Source organism: Thermobia domestica, chromosome 1 (assembly GCF_964235325.1).
Source record: "Thermobia domestica chromosome 1, izTheDome1.hap1.1, whole genome shotgun sequence".
NCBI lineage: Eukaryota > Metazoa > Arthropoda > Insecta > Zygentoma > Lepismatidae > Thermobia > Thermobia domestica.
The window spans coordinates 31,115,566-31,139,365 of record NC_137454.1 but is presented as its reverse complement, the minus strand read 5'-3'; the positions used below and the strand labels follow the sequence as shown (position 1 = coordinate 31,139,365).

Here is a 23,800-nt window from a genome sequence, read left to right as displayed (position 1 = left end):
CAGAATTGTCAAAACATCTCCAAACTACAAAACATACAATTCAAAAGAAGAAATTAGCTCTTATATCACGTCACTTCCAACATTTAAAGAAACGTATTTGAAGTCTATTATAGAAGAACAAAAAATCTGCTACTGAATATCGAAAAAGGAATCCTTGAGAAGGACTAGGATACGATCATTATCAACTACATCAATAAAAACAAACTTTAAGACTGTAAATACTTTATTATACATCTTTTAACCCATACAATAAATTACAAAATGTGGGTTGAATTTGAACATTAATTGGCAACGAAGTTTGATTTGACAACATTTTGTATGTACAGGGATTTGAACATCCATCGGTTGCAAGACATAATAATATTCATTGTGGAAGATTACAGGATAAGATTCCTGAAAAATACAAGCAGCAGGTTTGCTTTAGTTGTTAGTGAACTAACCAAATTATACTGCATTATAAAAATACGTTTATACTGTATACAAATCACTATAATTACAAAAACTATGTGAAGAATTGCACAGAAGAAAGTTTTAATCCTAACTCTGAAGAAAAGCGAAAGTGGGAAGCACTTGAAATATCGGATAAGAAATCACACGAAAGAGATATAAATTTAATTCAGGCGAGTTGTTAATTAGTATTGTTTGCGTTCTTCATTCAAAGACTTATCGACAGAGTAAAATGCACAATTTAATAGTAACTTTCTCTCTTCTGCTTTGAATCTTTAATAAAGAGCTATTGTAAATGATCTTCCCGATTTCAAAGTTTCATAACTCACGTTTATTTATTCACAATATCATGCAACGTATGTTAAATAAGAAAACTCAAAAAGTTCTAGTGGCTGGCAAAGCTTACGTTTAGTTACGCATTCTACCGCTATAGATCAATATGATAGGAAACTAAGACAGGAGAGCATTTTATACTGTGGAATTTCATGTAAAACAGTCTGTAATTTGTGATCAAAGAAGTTTTCAGTGACTAATCGTTCGAAACATAAATACTAGAACACCAAGAATTTTTCTGAGGAGGGTAATGGAATACCATCATTTGCGCGATGAACCGAGGCCCATCTCCCAGTTATACCTACTGGTAGAAAGAACTTCTCTAGCGGATGAGAGTCTACCAGCATCTCCAATGTCAGTTCCGGAGCATTTGCGCAATGAACCTAGGACCATCTCCTATACCTACTGGTGGAAGAAACTTCTCTAGCGGATAGGAGTCTACTGGCATCTCCAGTGTCAGTTCCGGAACATTAAGCCTGTATCGTTTGTTATGATAATTAATTAATTAATACACTTAAGTGTATTACACTAGAACGTATTTATTATGAATTTATATAATTCACCTTACAGCGAACACTCATTACATCACATGCGCTGTGCTGTCACAGACTATATCTTAATGCACACTGTCAGTGTGGCCAGAACCACTTGACAACTATTGCATCCATTACATCTCCCCCTTTTACACATAATCTTTGAACCAGTAAGGCTTCTTTACTTTTCTTTCGGACCTACGTGGCTTATCACCAACTACTCCCCTTAGATTGACATCACAACTAGTTTCTGTCACATTTTGATTTCTCGTTATATTGTCTTGTTCTATGGGTTCTTGATTTTCTTGCACACCCTGTACATTATTGTTAGTTACATCATCATACTCACACAAGTTTTGAAATTCAAATTTGTTTAGAGACTTTCTTAAATGTATTTTATTCCTGCGATACACCTGATTGTTTGTATCTTTTACTAAATATGATCTCGGAGTGTTTTCAACATTAATTACTTGACCTGGTACCCATATCTTATCCTTTTGCAACAAACAATTTTCCCCTGGTTTAAATTCAGGCCTTATTTTAGCTGTTTTGTCATAAAGCATTTTATTTTTCTGCTGCTTCTTTAGTAACATTTTGTGTACATTTTCTTGAACTTTTGGTTTTAGCAGCTCTACATGTACTGGCAACTTAGTTCTTACCCTCCTACTCATTAACATTTGAGACGGTGACATATCTGATCCTAATACAGGAGAATTCCGATATTCAAGTAACCCTAACCTGTAGTCTCTCCCTTCTTCTTGGCTTTTCTTTAAAATTCTTTTTGAAATTCCTACCGCTTTCTCTGCCAATCCGTTCGACCTTGGATACCTTGGACTACTAGTTATAATAGTGAAATCCCACTCTCTAGCAAAATCCCTGCATTCCCTTGAGCTAAATGGTACAATGTCAGTCACCACAATTTTAGGTATACCATGTGTTGTAAATACATTTTTAAGTTTGTCATTTACTTCTACAGAAGTTTTTGACTTCAGTGGTAAAAGTTCAAGCCATTTCGAGTAATAATCCATTATGACTAGAAATGACTTACCCCCAAATTCTAAGATATCAACACCTATTTTTTCGAATGGTAAATTTGGTATGTCATGGGAAATTAACGGTTCTTTGGTATTTGACATTCTGTACTTCTCACACGTCGTACATTTAAGGACCATATTTTCTATATCCGTTGCTAACCCTGGCCAATACACTATCTTTCTTGCTCTTGCTTTAGTTTTTTGCACTCCAAAATGACTTTCATGCAACTGGTTTAACACTTGTTTCCTTAAACTAACCGGTACAATTACTTTTTTACCTAAAAACACTAGGCCATTTTCTACAGTAATATCCTGTCTCAATTTATGATAAAATTTTACACTATCATCTAATTCCTTCTTATCATCGGGCCAACCCTTGTAATACAGATCCAAAACTCTACTTAACACAGGGTCTAATTTAGTTGCTTCAATGAACTGCTCTTTACGTGCATCACTAACTTGTAAGTGAGAAGTTAGACTATGGATTACTTCAGTAAGTGACTTATCGTCTTCCTCAACCTCATTAAGATATGACCTTGACAATAGATCTGCAATGTGCATATTTTTGCCTTGTACATAAACAAGTTTAAGATTATAATTCAGTAATTTGAGCTTCATTCTTTGTAATCTACTAGAAGGCACATCTGCTACATATTTATTCCTTATAGAAACTAGAGGCTTGTGATCTGTTTCTACCTCTACTTCCCTACCATAGATGTACAAATGAAATTTTTTCACCGCATATACAATACTAAGTAACTCCTTTTCGACCTGTGCATATGATTTCTCAGTTTCTGTAAGGCTACGAGAACTGTAAGCTACAGGATGCCCATCTTGTTTGAGACAGCAACCCAGCCCTTCACTTGAAGAATCACATTGTAATGTAATTTTCTTATTTACATCAAAATTAGCTAACACAGGAGCACTAGAAAGTTTTTGTTTTAACGTTTCAAAAGCCTCCCTATGTTTCGGTAACCACTGCCATTCAATATTTGATTTTAACAATTCCCTTAACGGTGCAGTGATTGTAGAGTAATTTGGAATGAACCTATTTACGTAATTTACCATGCCAATTACTCTTTGTAATTCCTTTTTATTTTTGGGTTCTTTTAACTCAAGTACAGCTTTTACCATGTCCCTATTAGGTCTAATTCCCTCTCTACTGTACACATGCCCTAGGTATTTAACTTCGTGTACCTTATATTGTAGTTTTTCAGGATTGAACTTAATGTTCAAATTTCTTGCTCTCTCTAGCACTACATTCATGATTTGATCGTGTTCTTTTTCAGATTCTGCCCCTATTAAAAGATCATCAAAATAGACGACTACACCAGGAATATCTCCAAAACACTTTTCATTTAATTTCTGAAACACTTCTGGAGCTATTCTTAGACCAAAAGGTAGCCTTAAAAACCTCCAACACCCATACGGTGAGCTAAACGTACACAATTTACTTGACTCTTCATCAAGCTCAATGTGATAGAAGCCATCTTTCCAATCTAAAACACTGTACACAGATTTTTTATTTAACCTTGCACTAACCTCTTCCACAGTAGGGATTATTGCATAATTTCGTTTACGAGCTTTATTTAAATCTTTAGGATCCAAACACAATCTCAGGGACCCATTAGGTTTTTCAACTATAACTAGATTGCTTACCCAACCCGTTGGATTTTCTTCTTTACAAATAATTCCATCTTTTTCTAGTTTTTCAATTGCTTGCTTAAGTTTAGGCTGTATACTTAGCGGCACCCTTCTTGGTGGCTTTGCAACAGGTTTTGCGTTTTTGTCAACTTCTACGTGTAGTTTCCCCTTGTACTTACCAATACCTTCAAATACGTCCTTATTTTGAGATATAAATCTGCTCTTGGCCATTGTTGTTACAATATCAACAGGTACTCTTTGTATTAAATGTAACTTTGTGCATGCACTTAGGCCTAATAACGGCTTAGCTGCGTTACTTACACCTTCAACTATTACAAAATCTAAGTATTCATCCGCGTTTTTTGACACACAATGTAAGTTTACAATACCTACGGGTTTAATTTTATGACCACCATAGACTTCTAACAACATTTTGGTAGGCCTGACCTTAAATTGTTGATTTACACGTTTAAATTCTCTAATTGGAAGCACGTTGACTTCTGCACCTGTGTCCAACTTAAATGTGATTTGTTTATCTTCCACCTGAATGGTTTCTTCCCATTCTTGCCTTGCTGACATTACAGCATTAATGTGAGATATTGACACTTCTGATAAATACAGTACATCACTTGTGTCCGTCGTTTCCGCTACTTCTTCCTGTATGCACTGGACTTGTTTAGCCTTGCACCCCACTGCAAAATGATTAAACTGTTGACACTTTCTGCACTGTTTACCGAATGCTGGGCACTGCGCTTTCTTATGTACTGTGTTGCACTTCTTACACTTGTACTCATTATTGTGAAAACGCGAGTTCCTTGCACTGTGTTCTTTACACTTATTTTTGTTCTCTCCTGTTGTCCATGCTTTACCTGGCGGAGCTGATAACTTTTTCCCACTTGCACTTTTTCTTCGCACTTCACTAACTTGTTTGTTCTGTATGGTATCTGCTTGTTGTCTGCTCAATTCCGCTGCACGTCCCATTTCAATAGCCTTATCTAGTGACAGTTCTCCTGCACGTAACATTCTTTCCTGTAATACCTTATCACGTATTCCTAACACAATACGATCTCTTATTACACTGTCTGTTTGGTTACCAAATTCACACGTCTTAACCAGTTTCTTTAAATCGGTAACGAATGAATCAAACGATTCTCCTTCATCTTGCACACGGGAGTTAAAAACATAACGTTCTACGACCACGTTTTTCTGGGGATTGAAGTAAGTTTCAAAAGTTTGAACAACTACCTCGTACTTCTTTTTGTCTTCATCACTTATCTCAAAAGTGTTGTAAATTTCTACAGCTTCTTCACCAACTACATTCAGTAATATGGCAACTTTGGTGGCACTGGGCTTTAAATCTTGACCGCTTGCAGTCATATAAATATCAAAATTTTGTTTGAATTTTCGCCAATTCTCACACAAATTACCGGTAAGGCAAAGTTCCTTCGGGACTTTAGCTGACTGCATTTTTGTTTTGCTAGATGACAGTCTCACTGTTAAAAGATAACCGACTGCGCCATGTATCGTTTGTTATGATAATTAATTAATTAATACACTTAAGTGTATTACACTAGAACGTATTTATTATGAATTTATATAATTCACCTTACAGCGAACACTCATTACATCACATGCGCTGTGCTGTCACAGACTATATCTTAATGCACACTGTCAGTGTGGCCAGAACCACTTGACAACTATTGCATCCATTACAAAGCCAAGCTTACGTTGTAGTCCCAGCCCTGCCTATTTCAGTCTTACGTGCTGATGTACCACGTGGTACACTACCGGACCTAATGGCACGGGTTAGTCGCCAATTTGGATAAACCTCTCCTTTCTCGGCAGGCGATAAATACCGATATCAAAGGCATCGGCATTAATATATATTCTTTCGCAAACTATTTAACTACCTAAACAAGGAAACTCTTCTAAGAAATACCAGTCTTCTATACGGCTCAGTTTATTATTCAATTTATTGCTCTATCACAATGTCTCTTTATCTCTACTTGACATGAGCAAAATTAGAATATAAACATTGGAAATTTACATATTTTACCCACCTTTGGTAGTTCACTTGTTTCCCACCGCAGTTTATTTGAAGTGGTGCCTTTTCGGCTTCTTTTTCCAATTCACTTCGGAATTCTGGAAATTCACTGTAACAAGATAGCAATATATCATTAATTCTTCTTGTATCTATATATGTACGGATAACCATTAATAATAATAGTAGTAAAAATATAGAATTAACACAAAAAATATTTCATATTTCAATGTCATATTATATAGCTTCATTTTAAAAACTCAATAGGAGTAAAAATACAAAAATTAACAATTAAACACTACTGGTAAGAGGAAGTGAAACATCAACGCCGTAAACCAAAACAAGAGAATGTTACATAGTGTACATGGAGACGATTTTTAAGACGCTGATACGATTTCTTGTATAAATACATTACAAATCTTTCACTTCCAATTACTTCCTCACTCTTTAATTTAATCTACGTGTTAGATCGTTAAAAATTAGTGCAAGGTATTTATTTTTAAATAACCTTCTAAACTACTGTAATTCCCAGTGAATGTCAAAGCAACTTTCTGATTACCTCACCTCTTTAATGCACCTGTATATCTCTGGGTAATTAACATACACTTTACAACCACTAAGGTTCAGAGATAACTACACTTCAACTAACTTTGATAATTATACAAAAAACTCAGCCACCTAAGGCTCATATCCAATGTACAAATAACTTCAGCCACTAATGGCTCCATTCCAACCTAAACACATTTACACATTGTTTATATTACACAGTTACGCCCTTCATTTGTTTTCACAACCTAACCTAACACTACGGCATATCATTCTTATCATATTTTACATTTATTTTGTTTTGAATTTTATTTGCTCGCTTTTCCATATTTTTATTTCCTCGCTTTACGACATTTAGGATTCGGTTCCTGTACGTTCTTGTTCGGGCGCCATTTCTATAATGTGTCCTTGGTTAGTATCAACGATTACCGTTTCCTTTAAATTATCGAAGTATCCGCAAAAGACGATACCACATACGGAAGACAACTTACTTAAAGTTCGGTACATCAATAGACAAAGTGGAACCAATTCTTCCTGACTTCCTGAGGTTATGTAAGATTTTTATATTTTACCCATATTTGAATTCCTTCAACATAGTTTTGTTCATCTTATGTCTAATGTTTAAGTTGGGATTACAACTGAGATTGCATTTTAATACATCATCATCATCATAGGTTTTCTGCCATTGTTGACAGGTTGGTCACTTGCCGCAACTGAGAAACTTCCATGCTCCACAGTCTTCAGCTAATCTCTTTGTTTTCGCCTACGACTTTTCATGATCTGTCTTCATGAACTAAGACAACCATTTACTGGTAAAAGTTGTTGACCTCTCTGTTTCTGAGGTATACAGGATGAAGGATCATTTTAAGCTCTTTGCAGTTTTATTATTTTCATTTTGCGTCGAGCGAGTTTGAACTAATTTCATTTGAAAATACATTGAAAGCCAACAATTGATTTCAGATTATAGGATCTTTGGTATAGGATTTGACTGTGAAGAGGGCTCGAAACAATAGTCATGAACACAATGATTTTACAGGAATATTATATGAGAATATGTGAAGATTTTTTCTGATACACTGTCGACTAATAAGATGTTTATATTTACAGGTTTGTGATTTGTGCAGTGAAACTTGTGCTCAGGTTTACAAGTATATTTTATGATCTTAGCAATAATTTGATATTTAAAGATGCACAAATACTTTGCAGTATAATTTTATGGAGATTCATGCTTTTAGAGATTTAGGAAAGCGATGCTCACTTATTTCAGTGAGAAATATTATTGATTCAACCAAATGAGAATCAACATTTGATGACGCCACATACACAATAATTCCAGTTAATTACCTGCCATTCGGTATATTTTTAAAACATTCAATGCTACTACTTGCAGGGAACACTGATAACCAAGTCACGTCATAGAATTCAGTGATATAGTTTCCCAGTCATATGTATATGGCTTCGTATACCCGGCACTGCTTGTGTTAAAGCCATGAGCACGGCTCTATGTATGTGCTAAATAACCTTACATATGACATCATACTAAAGTGCTGTTGTAATACCACTACAGTGACGAAGTATATAATTTGATAACATAAGTAGCAAACACATATAGTATCACTAAACTCTCAGAGAATGTGTAAATTTAAAATCAATTTCAATTCAAAATGTAGATTCGAACCCATTTACGTAGCTAGTGGAGCAATGAACTCAAAGGAGCATAGATTGGATGGCCAGTTGTTTACCATGTAGTTCATAACTTTTAAGGAAAACTGGCAATTAAGGAAATGAAGTGGAAGAGCAGATTGAGAATTCAGATTAGAAGTACACTTATACAAGCACTGAGTGATTATGGCTACATTACACACACATTCACTTGCACACGTAAATTAATATTTCTCTGATGCAAGGCACTTAATTCTTGTAATGACAAGCCATGTTTTTGGCAATAGATAATCTAGACGAACAAGGTGTGTTTGAGCACCAATGGTCAGGTTTCAAATAGTTTACAGAATTGCCCCATAGGTGGCACTAGTATAAAATGAACGCTATAATGACAAATTACAGCTATGAACTGAAAATATCTTGTGTAAATTTTAAAAAGCATGGTTCCAAAATTTACGGCTATAAGTTTTTCAGAGCAACACTATTCAACACTAGTGTCATCTACAGAACAATTCTGTGAAATACTTGAAACATGTGCGAACCACTGTTCAATACCATCTGTGCATCTTGGTTGTGTGGGTTTTGTCTAATCTTTAGTAAAATATAATGTGAATACATTCCTTTTTTTGTACTATTTTTTAAAAATGCTACTTACACCACTACATTGTCATCACTGATTGCTCTGCTGATCGTAATTCGTTTGTTTAGTCGTTTGGCAATGTTCTCTGCCGAGTATGGATTGTTTGGCAATGGAGCAGCCGTTTCCCACTTCTTGTGTTCTCTCTCAGCAATTGTTCCTGGTAAGGAAAAACATAAAGTTCATGGTTAATGTAAAGAATCACAGAAACAATCTTATTACATTTTCAGAATGAAATGTTTGCACCATAGGATGAATAAAGGAGCACCATAGGAAATGAAAACATGAAATACAAAAGGAACTAGGTTTGATGGAAGTTTGTGAGGTTAGATGGAGAGGTACTGTGGAACTGCGAAGTGAAAGATACAGGATGTTTTATTGGGGTAAGAGGGAGAAAAGCGATCGTAATGATGGGGAAGTCGTTCTGGGAAAGCGCCTAAAGCAAAGGCAATAAGAATAGAATTTGTTTACGATAGGGTTCTGATAGTAAGACTTTCGGAGAAGAAGTAGGCTTTGGTACTGCTACAGCTTTACGCATCAATCAACACACAGACAACTGAAGAAATACATGAAAATTAAGAGAAAAGAGAAGAAAAGGACACATGCATAACTATACTGGAAGACTTTCAAGCTGTTGAAAGGAAAGAACAGTAAGGTAGTGAAGCTGGGGAACTTAAATTTATTATGGGCCGTTGGCTATAAGTTTAAGAGTTAATAATATTTTTGGGAAATATCTCATTAATTAAAGTTTAATATTTATGATATATTTAGGACGTCTCATTATTTAAAGTTTAAGAGTTAATGATATATTTAGGACATGTCTCATTACTTAAAATTTAAGAATTAATCATAATTTTTGGCAATATCTCATTAATTAAAGTTTAAGAGTTAATCATAATTTTGGGCCATATTTCATCAATTAAAGTTTAAGAGTTAATCATAATTTTGGGCAATATTTAAGAGTTAATAATAATTTTGGGCAATATTTAAGAGTAAATCATAATTTTGGGCAATATTTAAGAGTTAATAATAATTTTGGGCAATATTTAAGAGTTAATCATAATTTTGGGCAATATTTAAGAGTTAATCATAATTTTGGGCAATATTTAAGAGTTAATCATAATTTTGGGCAATATCTCATTAATTAAAGTTTAAGAGTTAATCATAATTTTGGGCAATATTTAAGAGTTAATCATAATTTTGGGCAATATCTCATTAATTAAAGTTTATGAGTTAATCATAATTTTGGGCAATATTTAAGAGTTAATCATAATTTAGGGCCATATCTCATTAATTAAAATTTAAGAGTTTAATCATAACTTTGGGCCATATCTCATTAATTAAAGTTTAAGAATTAATCATAATTTTGGGTCATATCTTATTAACCATGCTATGTACTATTGTTCTTTCTAATGTCATGTTAAAAACCTTGGTGAATAAATTCTTCATTATCAGTTCCATCTTAATAGATGGAGTGGATATCGTACAGCATTAATTTTTAGATTACAAAAAATCGTTTTTCTCCAATTTCTCAAACACTACACATAAGAATTTACCATTGCCGATGTAATTTTATTCAGCTCAATAAGATTTATTGATTGGTATGTGTCCGAACTTTGGATATGTCTCTTTTTTTTCATTAAAAACATATTGTAGAATTTTAAAATGTTCTTATTGTTAATTAATTAATATGATGTTCATGCTTTAAAAAATAAAAATGAAATGAAATCTTGCAGTTTTACGTCCCACGGTTATGCCGTTTAGGTTAAAGGAGACGTGATAATGAGAAATGAATGAAATGGTGGAATGATGAAAGTGGGGGGAAACGGGAGAACCCCGAGAAAACCCACGAGCACAGTGTTTGTCTACCACAAAGTCCACACGGCGCGAGCTGGGATCGAACCAGGGACTCCAAGCACCGGAGGTGAACGTTCTACCACTGAGCAACCGCGCCCCCCTGTTCATGCTTTAGTGTAAAAGATTCTTTCTTATATAATACACACGCAAAAAATAAATAAAACGAATTTATATGAATTACAAGTACTTACGTAAAAGATGCTGAAACCTTTACTCCTTTATGTTTGTGAAACTAGTAAACTTTTGTTTTTATCATCCTTCATACCATAAACACAATGCACTAACATATTTTGATTATCTCATGTTATCTTATGAATGCTTATCTTTTAAGCACTTCTTTTTTCCCGAAATCAGAATATGTTGCAAGATAATATATCAACATTTGTTATCTATTTTAGGACTGATATCAAGAAGCAAACAGTTTCGAGTACTCATTTTAGAATATGATTATCTAGATACTCAAAAGGCAAGCTCAAACACAGTCATGTTTAAATTTTTATTATGAGGAGGAGCCGACAACAAAGGTACAAAATAATGAGGTAGAAAATAGGAACCTATTAAATAGATGATAAAGAATTTAAAAGAAACATGGATTGATAATAAATACATCGAAGTTAAGAAAAATATTAATGAAAGCAACATGAGAGACCTGCGAAAATATAAGAAAATTGCTTAATGAGAGAAAAGTTACAGTCGAACACAATGAGAGACAGAGATGTGAGCATATTTGTGGAAGAAAAACACATTGCTCAGCAATGGAATATGTAGAAGAACTTTACGATGAGTTTGATATTTTGTGTCCCGTGTCGTTATGCAACCCCGACGTTAGGAGAGGTGAGATCCAATATTAATATAGGCCTGAAATCATGACTGGAATTTGATTCAATGCAGTTGAGGTCTCAACAGGCCACCAAGCAAGATCAATCGTCACAGCATAACACAAAGAGTGAAAAAGTGAATGACTGGACCGATACTCAAACCCGGGGTCTTCGGCATACTGTTGAGTGGTCTGAGCGAAGAACACCAACTTCAGGAAATGATTCAGTATGTGGCTGTTCTGGGAAGCAGACTGGGTAGCGTAGTGGTTAACGCATCGGTATGGTATGCCGAAAACCCCAGGTTCGACTCTCGGTCCAGTCATTCACTTTTTTACTCTTTGTGTGTTATTGAGTTCACACCTACAGAGTATCTGATGTGTAAAAAGAAATTGATTGTTTCCTCCTTTCATTAATATATACTTCACAGCATACGTCGTTTCCCACCATACTATCTCGCCTCCATTAGAATTGGATTACGAACCACTTCACTACCCTCGACTAAATTTGGAAAAAAAAAGTGAATGAAGAAACTGAAAAAGAAAATCATCTAGATCAAAAAAGACTCAGATCTATCAATTTCGATACGAATTTGAGAAAACATCTCACGGGAAAGTTTTAATAAATCATATACAAACAATGTTAATAAAAGGATTAGGGTCAAACACAAAAATAAAACTATTTAAATCACTATACAGTACATACCAGATCATAATATAACAGAATAAGTATCAAAAGTTTAGAGAAGATAGTTAAAATTCCAATTTTTTTAAAAAAAAGTACGAAACGAAATTGTGAAGACCATATGACAATATTTTCTATTCCTTGCATTCAAAAAAATCTATCCAGAATCACCTATTAAAAAAGATAATTGTAAACGGAGAAGGATCTATCGGAGAATAAATCTGGGTTCATATGAGAAAAAGAAACTCGAGAAGTAATACTGAATCGAGCCAAGCTAATAAGATGCACTTATAGCTTTTATTGATATTGAAAGAGGGTTTGACCATGTAGACTGGAAAATTGATATTGAGAAAGCGTTTGGCCATGTAGACTAGAATATTGATATTGAGAAAGCGTTTGGCCATGTAGACTAGAATATTGATATTGAGAAAGCGTTTGACCATGTAGACTGGAATATTGATATTGAGAAAGCGTTTGACCATGTAGACTGGAATATTGATATTGAGAAAGCGTTTGACCATGTAGACTGGAATATTGATATTGAGAAAGCGTTTAGCCATGTAGACTGGAATATTGATATTGAGAAAGCGTGTGACCATGTAGACTGGAATATTGATATTGAGAAAGCGTGTGACCACGTAGACTGGAATATTGATATTGAGAAAGCGTTTGACCATGTAGACTGGAATATTGATATTGAGAAAGCGTGTGACCATGTAGACTGGAATATTGATATTGAGAAAGCGTTTGGCCATGTAGACTAGAATATTGATATTGAGAAAGCGTTTGACCATGTAGACTGGAATATTGATATTGAGAAAGCGTTTAGCCATGTAGACTGGAATATTGATATTGAGAAAGCGTTTGACCACGTAGACTGGAATATTGATATTGAGAAAGCGTTTAGCCATGTAGACTGGAATATTGATATTGAGAAAGCGTTTGACCACGTAGACTGGAATATTGATATTGAGAAAGCGTTTGACCATGTAGACTGGAATATTGATATTGAGAAAGCGTTTAGCCATGTAGACTGGAATATTGATATTGAGAAATTGTTTGGTCATGTAGACTAGAATAATTATATTGAGAAAGCGTGTGACCATGTAGTCTGGAATATTGATATTGAGAAAGCGTTTGGCCATGTAGACTGGAATATTGATATTGAGAAAGCGTTTAGCCATGTAGACTTGTATATTGATATTGAGAAATTGTTTGGTCATGCAGACTAGAATAATGATATTGAGAAAGCGTGTGACCATGTAGACTGCAATATTGATATTGAGAAAGCGTTTGGCAATGTAGACTAGAATATTGATATTGAGAAAGCGTTTGGTTATGTAGACTAGAATATTGATATTGAGAAAGCGTTTGATCATGTAGACTGGAATATTGATATTGAGAAAGCGTTTGACCACGTAGACTGGAATATTGATATTGACAAAGCGTTTGGCCATGTAGACTAGAATATTGATATTGACAAAGCGTTTGGCCATGTAGACTGGAATATTGATATTGAGAGAGCGTGTGACCATGTAGACTGGAATATTGATATTGAGAAAGCGTTTAGCCATGTAGACTGGAATATTGATATTAAGAAAGCGTTTGGCCATGTAGAATAGAATATTGATATTGAGAAAGCGTTTGACCATGTAGACTGGAATATTGATATTGAGAAAGCGTTTGGCCATGTAGACTGGAATATTGATATTGACAAAGCGTTTGACCATGTAGACTGGAATATTGATATTGAGAAAGCGTTTAACCATGTAGACTGGAATATTGATATTAAGAAAGCGTTTGGCCATGTAGACTAGAATATTGATATTGAGAAAGCGTTTGACCATGTAGGCTAGAATATTGATATTAAGAAAGCGTGTGACCATGTAGACTGGAATATTGATATTGAGAAAGCGTTTGGCAATGTAGACTAGAATATTGATATTGAGAAAGCGTTTGGTTATGTAGACTAGAATATTGATATTGAAAAAGCGTTTGGCCATGTAGACTGGACTATTGATATTGAGAAAGCATTTGGCCATGTAGACTGGAATATAATGTTAATGACACTAAAGAGCCTGAAAGTACAGAATCGAAAGAAGTACATATGAGCTTCACAGGAACCACAGAGTTGTTATTGGAAAGGAAAACAAGACCATTCAAAATATCGAAAGTCGTGACAAAAGTGTAATTTTAGTTCAATCTGTTGATTTTAGTTTAATATTTATTCATTCTTATTTTACTATAGTAATCTACTTAGCACCACTAAAGGATCTATCTTAAGGTTCCTTGTTTTCCGCGTCCAAACTTTTCATCTCTCTCTTCTTTTTCTTCTTCTTCTTCTTCTTCTATTTTACTTTGACTCAAAGTACTTTTAAAATTTAGTGAAACTATCATCTCATACTTCTCTATCATGGCATATTGTATCAACACATGTTTCTTATTTTTATTATTGGATCAAAAGTTCCAATATATTTCAATAAAAAAAATTTCTTGTAGGCATTATATCTGGAGAACTACATATAGTGTAGCCAAACTCAAACTATCAGTTAATTACGTATGATGCTTATTCCGTAGAAAATACGAAAACTTGATTTAGGGGCCGTTCAAAAATTTTGTGGTCCCTGATCCAAAAACTAATTATTGGCCAAGATTGCAATCTTTTGATCCATTTTTGATTTTCCCAATTTTTCTTGTTTTTATTTTATTTTTTCCTCTTTCTGATGACGATCTACTGTTGATCGAAAACTCTAATTTTAATTTTAAAAATTGTGATTTACAGGTAGCATTTATTACTATTTATTTTTGTTATTTTAACAGTCATAAATTTACGTTATCCTTGTCTTTACAGATTACATCTACATTGCAAAAGGTCAATGATGCTGCAAAAGTATAATACCGTTAAATTGAAAGAGAAAGCTGTTTACGAAATAAGGCTAATTATAAATGCACACTTAAAACATTGATATAGGCTACATATGGATATTAATTGCTGACAACTTGTGGGAGATACTTGATAATATTTATTAGTATTACTATTATTTATTAAATGAAACAAAATGAAGAATTATAAGACGAATTTGAGACTTTCAAGGAATTTCTGGATGTTAGTAAAATCTAAGGAAAATTCCGTTTCGGTTCTATGAACAAACTTCAGATCCAAACAATCTTAGAATGGATTCAATTCAGATCTTACTGCCACAAATATGTCGTCGATATTGCAACCACAATTACAATATTCTAGACAATTGTGCTATATCAATTTGCTTTAATAATTGCAGTGCTATAAAACAACATTGGTACATTCATGCTTGTGCATACCTCTACGCAATTTAAAAATTGAATCAACTAGTACTAGTACGGTGAATGCTACAAATTACAATAAAGCTATAAATATAATGTGCCTACACACAATTTTCAAGCTTTCATTTTAAAAAAAGAAATCTATGTGAAGCAGAAATGTGACGAGTTTATATACCAGGCATTTCGAAATTTAGTGCTTATAGACAAATATTCTAGAATTAAGTTTTAAACATATTTCTAACTTCGATATGATTTCTACTGATCATACAGTCTTACCAATTGCGCTTGTTTTCTTTTTTTTTTAAAAAAAAATGTGTGGCCAATGGTAAATACGGCATAGGTATAGTCAAAAACATTTTCACGTGAAATAAAGAAAAAAAGGACTTGAAATCGGATATGCGATAAAAATTAACAGAAAGTTGGCATCAATGTGGAACTGAGATGCTTACCTCATATAAGATTAACAACTTAATAACTTAAATTGTAAAATAGTTATATGAAGAAACGAGAGGTTACTATGGGAAAATATTTTTTCTCAATGTAGGTTGTTAGGACACAAAATTAAACTGATATGCCTAATATTGATAATAATACATGTATTAATATTGGTAGTGACGAAGCAAGGAATCTATTTGTAAATCAATCGAAAATATGGACCTCACCTTCCAATATTAGAAAGAAAATCTAGAAGCCTGTGACTATTTGTTCGTTTAATTTTTGTGTGTCAAGACAAAATTTTCTTTTTCCTACTGCATTTATACAGGAGCAACTAACAATAGGGTCTATTTTTTAGCATAATTTTTGAGATGATGGATAAGAGGAACGTATTCTGAAATATACAGTATGTCCATAAAAATACTAAAAAAACTCAAATGTTTTTGTGTATGTCAACAATGGACAACAATGTATACAATGGACGGAATCAAACATATAAAAAGTAAATTCACTCATGTTTACTTTGTGATTAATCGATATGGGTTCATTGTTGTGTATTTGGCAGGCAGTTGCTGTTTCTGCTGGAAGTCACTTGAGAAGCTTTTATGTTCCTGTACTTTTCTGCCGTAATGTGCTAACGTAAATTTATTTCCTTTCGTTGTGTTGTGTTGTTATTAATGAATAAGTTTTAAGGAGTTATGGCGACCCCACAAGAACGAAGTTGGTGTGATTTGGAATATCAGTGCACGCAGAGCCTGATGCAGGTTCAGTGTGCTTTCAGACGAAGGTTTCAATATCAGGCTCCTACACATACGTCAATTTTAAAGTGGTACTTGATTTTGTTGATCGTGGCTGCGTATATCATCAAAGGAAAAGCCATTCAGGGAGACCATCTGCCAATGCGGGAATTGTGGAACAAGCGCGGGAGGCATTTGTATGTAGTCCTAAGAAGTTTGTCCGTAGAACTGGTCAGCAGTTGAACATTCCTAAATCCACAGTATCTAAGATCCTGCGTACGTAAATTTCATCCCTACAAACTGCAATTAGTACGTAAGTTGAAACCTGATGACACTGTAAAACGATTATGCCGGAAATAATGATAATGTCTTCTTCAAGTGGCCGCCGAGATCGGATGACTTGGGGTCTGTGACTTCTTTTTATAGGGTTACGTAAAGGATTGTGTCATTGCCTCAAAATCTGCAAGAAGTTCAAGATCGTGTCAGTGCTGCTATCCAGTCCATTTTATCAAATACGTTGAAGCATGTGTGGTGTGAATAGGTATATCATCTTGATGTCTGCATCGCCACTCGTGGAATCCACATTCAATGTCTATGAGGTATAGTAAAAAATATTTGAGTTTTTCTTTTAAATTCATTTGAATACGATTATTCAAAGCGACATAATACCACTGTAAAGTATGATAGTATTTTTATGGACACCCTGTACATTCTAATCATAATGACATTCACTATGGATCATTTTGGACATATATTTCTGGAAGAAGGTTTATAACAATGAAAGAAAACTACAGATGAGGAAATAAGCCAAGAGTAAAATAAGTAATAATCATGCATATAGAACATTAAAAAAAAAAAAAAAAAAAAAAAGATTTAAAATTAGGGTTATATTCAAGCTGAACTGTAATAAATATTGTGCCTAATAATGTTATTTATCGAATGCTCATTCAAACAAACATGATCCTACAGAATACAGACAAACAAATAAAAATATTGTAATGAACGACTATTGACGTACTATTTTAAAGAAACTAATTTTCAGAAATAAAATGCAGAAGCTAACAAAACAGAAAGTTAATTAGAATAAAAAGATATTTAAAAGAAAGGAAACTACAAATTGTGCTTTGCACAAAGAAAAATATATGTAAAAATGCATTTAGCAGAAATTAAAGTAATAGTTGCAAGATATATGATAAAGGAAAAAAAAAACACTAACTAAAAGCTATCAAGCTCATCTTGCAAAATTAAACAAAAGAATTAAATAAACATTTGTAAACATAATAGTTATCATAGTACATTTAAATTAATAACTACAAAATATATTGCACGTTCTCCTGATTGGTTAAAATATATGTAGTGGCTAAGATTCGTTTAAATTATTTAAGTTTTTTGACATTTAAAAAGACAGCAGCACTATTTAAAGTAATTTTAAAGCATGTAAATCTTTATCAACACATAAAGAAAATATTCCTTTTACAGATCATCTTCTAATTTTGCATTTAGAATTCTATAATTTTCCGTTTGAATGCACCCCTTACTCCCTTAAAAACCTAATTTTTTTAGTGTTAATTATAAATCGTGAATGTGAACGTGCCTCTGAAACACGATTTTGTACTTCAGATATCCATGCAGCTGAATGCTATATATGTGCTTATTCTACTGTACTAGGAATTGTTTTGATTTAGCAACTAGCATTACAATGCTATATATATTTACAATAATACACCAAGATGTGATGCTAAAGCAACATTACAAAATCCCAGGAATATTCGATACACTTGAAACACTGGTTGAGTGATTTTCTGTGAGAATGGTTCAAAATTACGTCATGAGCAAAACATATATCCTACTGGTGTTTGTTATTCTGTTTTAGAAACAAAACAGCTACTCCTGATTGAATTATGATAAGTGCAAAATTCCTTTATCACAAGTTTAAATTTTAGAAAAATAATAATAATTTAAACCGTTTACTGACAATTTTCAACTAAAATTGATTGAAAATTTAAAGAAATTGATTCTACTGTACTAGTCATATAATCATTAAATCTAAACTTTTAAGATAGGTTCACGACAGTCGATAAAGAGTCTTTATCATTAGATAAAGATACATCTAGGCTTCTCTGAAACTTTCACAATAGTTGATTTAGTTCATTATTCCATCTAGGCGTCTAAGATGGTTCACAACAGTTGATATATTCTCAATATTATATCTAGGCGTCTAAGATGGGTTCACAGCAGTTGATATAATGCCATTATAAATCTAAACGTCTAAGGTGCATTCTGGACTGTCAAGAATGCACTATCATATTAGAATGGTTAGTATTCGTTAGTTATACGCTTTTAGGTCCTTATCTTATTAAATACTTTGGAATATAAATACTTTGGAATGAACTTCTGAGTGACATAATGTCAGTTTTTTCTTTAAAAAAGAGACAAATTATTTTTGAAAAGTAATAAATCTACAAGTAGAGCAACATCTGCAAGAATAGGCTATTTAAAAATGTAATACAGTACAAAAAAACCTAATCTGATCATTTAATTTCTATCTTAATACCATGTAACTCTTTTTTATATGCTTGTACAGCTAATACTTTCAAAGTGTGTATTTATGCGTTTGTACAATTCATATAGTATTATAGTCCAGAAGGTATAAGGTCGTTAGCTTCCCGTGCTTGAACCTGCTCATCATTGGGGGTATGGTAAGAGGGTAGCCAATCACCACCAACCGTCTACTGCGCTCAGCAAGCCACGAGTAACCAAGCTGGTTACTACCCGTAAACGTCACTACAACTTTTCGCGGGAAGGCAACGACGTTATACCTTCCGTACTGTACGAACTTTTAATGAACATTGCAAATATATATTATCATATGAACCTATTACCTATCAGAAGAAAGCATTCGATCTTTTGTTTACATTAAGTTTAAAAAGTTCAAAATCATGAGAGCAGATGTCTACTTGATGCTCTAATAATGTTGCTATTTTATTATTATTGTTATTATTATACCCATGACATATTTTGAAGAGAATTAACACAGAAATAAGCGGAACTCATTAATTTTTATGTATTCGACAAACAATACCCTAAAATTTTGTCACAAATTTAAAATCCTTTCATAAATATGCTTCTACAGTAAATAAACTATGTCCTATATTAATGAAACAGAAGCATAAAGCGGACAGTGAACGGAACTATCTATATTGCTAATCAAAGGAATCGATATTTCTTTTTAGAGAATTAACTGTTCCAAACTTAATTAAGATTTCTCAACAGCCAAAACGCAGAAAGGATGAAGCATATAGAGATGCCTGTGAAGTAGCGCTCAATACTTCAAAGAGCGCCCAAATGCAGAATATCTGACATTTTATTTTATTTTTAAATCTAGAATGCCAAATACTCTTAATATTAAGTACACTGACTTTGCAACAAAGTACGTACTTTGTAACAGAAATTCTATATTCTGATCGTTAAGTTCTCATGTACTGTAAAATTGCACCATCCTCTTTCTTTACACATTTATATCAGCTTTAATCATAGTGAGCAAAATAGCGAAATTTCCGACCAGGGTGGCATATGAAATTAACTTACTTTGGAGCCAAATGCCTTTGTTACATTACTTCCCTTCGGAATGTGAGAAAAAGTAGCGTATTTACCAGCGTATAAGACGCGCTTTTCTTCTTTAGAGAGTAAGTCCAAAATTGAAACGCGTTCGATGTCTGTTGTTTCATGTCTTCCTAGTTTCCTTAAGGTACGCAATATCATTCCAGTGGCGTACAGTTCAGGATTCAATACGCGTAATCTGGATACAACCGATATTTACCGTTTCATAATATGTATGTTTTTCTCTGAACACACATGCGCTATGAACATCTCCAGACGGGCGTGCGATTCTACAGATTTTGTTAAGCATTTTAACTATGCATATGTTTTTTTTTCTAAAACATCACTTCGTGTTTTCCAAAAATCTTTATTACATGCAGTAAAATATATTTTGTCCAAAATTGAATGTAGAAAACGGGGTGCGTCTTATATACCGACCGATAAAGCATTTATCAAAATCACATTTTGAAAAATAGAAATAAAAATTACAAGTATCTTACTTTGCTAAGGCAGGAATATAGCAATACGTAAGAGCGCTTACTTTATCCTTCGTACTCTTATCAGAGATTATCTTCTTTTAATAAGAATTTGAAACAATCTTGTAATAATGTGATTTAAACTAAAACTCTCGCTCTATAATCCATAATGAGTATAGTTAATCAAATGGCACACGTTCAACTGAGTAATTCGTGACCAGCATACTGGCACCCATGAACCTACTTCTGATTTCATTTCCAGGTCACCTAACGATAATGATTCATCATATATATATATATTTGAAGTGTATGTGCGGAGAAAAACGGAAAACCAATCACTTTGTAAAATCTAATATTTTAGTATCAACCAGCATTTCAAATGTATGAGAATTCAATTCCTGGGAGGGAGCAACTACGTACAGAGAAAACCTATTACCTGGCCGTGGAAGCATTTCTGCATCTGATGGGTTACTACCTGGCCTTGGTGGTGTATCAAGATGGGATGGAGGCTCCGGAGATTCACAGCACCCATTTTCTTTTACAGTCGTTTGCCCAACAGAATTTTCGTTCGATTTCGATACTGGAGTAGTCCTTTTCTTACTTAGAGTGATTTCTGTCGGTTTATTTAGTTTATTGATGGCTTCTTCTGTTGATGTTATAATATCAAGCACTTCACCCGTTGTTTCTCTCATGGCACTTACAACAGAAGCCTATAAAAATAAAAGAAATAATTACATGAGATACGGAAGTATAGGTATATACATTATTTTCATAGAATAAATGCTAAACATTTTATTAAATTTAAATGGAATAATCAAAGATTTCAAGTAAATAAGAATGCTTTTTTTTTTTTTTTTTTTGGCAAAAGTTTTAAAGATTTCTTTCTTTCTTCGCTAATATAAAGGGAAGTCCTGCTAGATATGCCTCAGTATAACGAGAAAGATCCATCCTTAGACTTTGATATTTATGAGTACTTACGTTATCGGATACTTTTTTATAATACAGATTTTTTTTCAAAAATAATACTTAAAATTTTGTTTAAGTCAAATCCCCAATTATTGATTTGATATAATTAATTAATCAGAAGAAAACCTATTATTCTTTAACATTTACGAACGATAAATGTGCAGTTGCATCGAAATGAAATACAAATATGTTTACAGTATCATATTTTACTTCACATAAAATGTTACATACAGGGTGATTCAGGAGGAATGTCACATAATTTGTGAGGGGATTCTACATATGAAAATAAACCGAAAAAGTCCTATTAACATGTGTCCGATTTTCGATCGTTACGAAACTGGATCGGGTTGAACTGGATTGGTCACATCCATGAATTATTATGAAGACAAGTGTGAATATTACTTACCGAAACGCTGTGTAGGCGCTGTGGTGAACAGAATAATGGTGGGACAAATGACTGATCCATCCTACAAGAGGTGTGGAATTCTCCAACAGATGACAGCACTGTGACCTCACACTGAGGCAACAGCTGCGAGCGTACCCAGTATGCAATCGTGGGTTGGATCAGTGAGCCAGTTCTTATGGGGCTGGTTAAAGGGGGATGTGTACGCTACGAAAGTGAATACACGTGGAAGAACTTGTGACTTGCATCACCGACGCTGTTGCCTGCATTAAAGCCCGCCGAGATGGTGTTTGATGTGCAACACAACACATCGTCCAACGCGTTGACAAGTGCGTTGAGATTGGTGAGGGACTTTTTGAACACTTCTTATAGGATGGGTCAGTCATTTGTCCCACCACAGCGCCTACACAGCGTTTCGGTAAGTAATATTTACACTTGTCTTTATAATCATTCATGGATGTATGGAATCTTCAACTCGCTCCAGTTCCGTAACGATTTAAAATCGGACACATGTTCATAGGACTTTTTCGGTTTATTTTTTTCAAATGTAGAATCATCTCACAAATTATGTGACATTCCTCCTCAATCACCCTGTATATTTTAACATTTCTGTTGGGAAGAAAATATGATGGCCTGAAATATTAAAAATGTCCACGTTCTTATTTTTTTAGAAGAAAAAATGATTTAAAGGTATGTTGTTGATTTATACGTATGTATAGCATAATTGTGTAATGGAATTGTGTACTAAATCCAAATTATAGAATGTTTTAAATGTATACAAGCGTTTATTGGAATTTATTAAAGGATTATACAAATAAATGAAGTTGCATAATAATTTACAAAATTTGGTAAGATATTATATTAAATGGACATTTATATTGGAATCTATATAGTGAACAATACACCTAACTTGGTATATTCATAAATTACGAATTTAGAGAAATGTTATCTCTATTCAAAATCAATTACCTTTCACATATTTATAGTAGATAAATCTAACATAGTTGGTTTCTTAGAATCTATAACCTCTTCATAGATCTCGTATACCACTCGCAGACATATGTCCTTTCACAGAGTACTGCAATGTTACTACACTACTGTTAATCGGCAACCACTAAGTACTGATGAAATAATAAGGTTTCTTGTACATTAATGGTTCGATTCTTAACTAATATATACACACATACTATTTACGTATCTGAAGACAGAATTTACTTATTTAGCAATTATTATTTATATAGCTATTTACAGTAGATAAGTGCTTCCAAATGCAAGAAATTATTTTAATTATTAAAAAAGTAAATACGAAGTGAAACCACAAGATTAATAAACCTAAAAATTAATACAAAGCATTAGAATTTGAAGCCTCCCGAACTACTTTTTGAAATAAAAATATCATGGTATTGAAGATCTTGTGTAAAAACTTTATATGTTTTTACGTTCACGTAATTAATTTTTGTGTTATAACTTTATTTCGCTTAAAATGAGGGAAATACAAAATTACGATTTTTAGTAACACATATACAAGGTCTCCAAAAATAACAAAACAATCCGACAATCTTTGGGAAATGACTCCTCACAAGAAAAAACAAAAATTATAGATGGCCAACGTGATAGCGTAAATGCTTCGGAGCTATTGTCTGTCGA

General features: G+C 33.4%; 1 protein-coding gene across 12 annotated transcripts in view; it reads right to left on the bottom strand.

Annotated features, from left to right (window-relative positions):
• LOC145684179 (uncharacterized) overlaps positions 1-23,800 on the bottom strand; it is a 692,246-nt gene that overhangs the window by 63,729 nt on the left and 604,717 nt on the right. For all 12 annotated transcript variants that reach the window (XR_014131255.1, XM_081756189.1, XM_081756245.1 and 9 more), the window contains 3 exons: positions 21,221-21,494; positions 8,896-9,037; positions 6,052-6,144 (listed from right to left, as the gene is read on the bottom strand). Coding sequence is in view for 11 of the 12 variants with exons in the window: in XM_081756189.1 (XP_081612315.1) it covers positions 6,052-6,144; positions 8,896-9,037; positions 21,221-21,494 (509 nt within the window). In the remaining variant the exon portion in view is untranslated. The remainder of the gene's footprint in view (positions 1-6,051; positions 6,145-8,895; positions 9,038-21,220; positions 21,495-23,800) is intronic.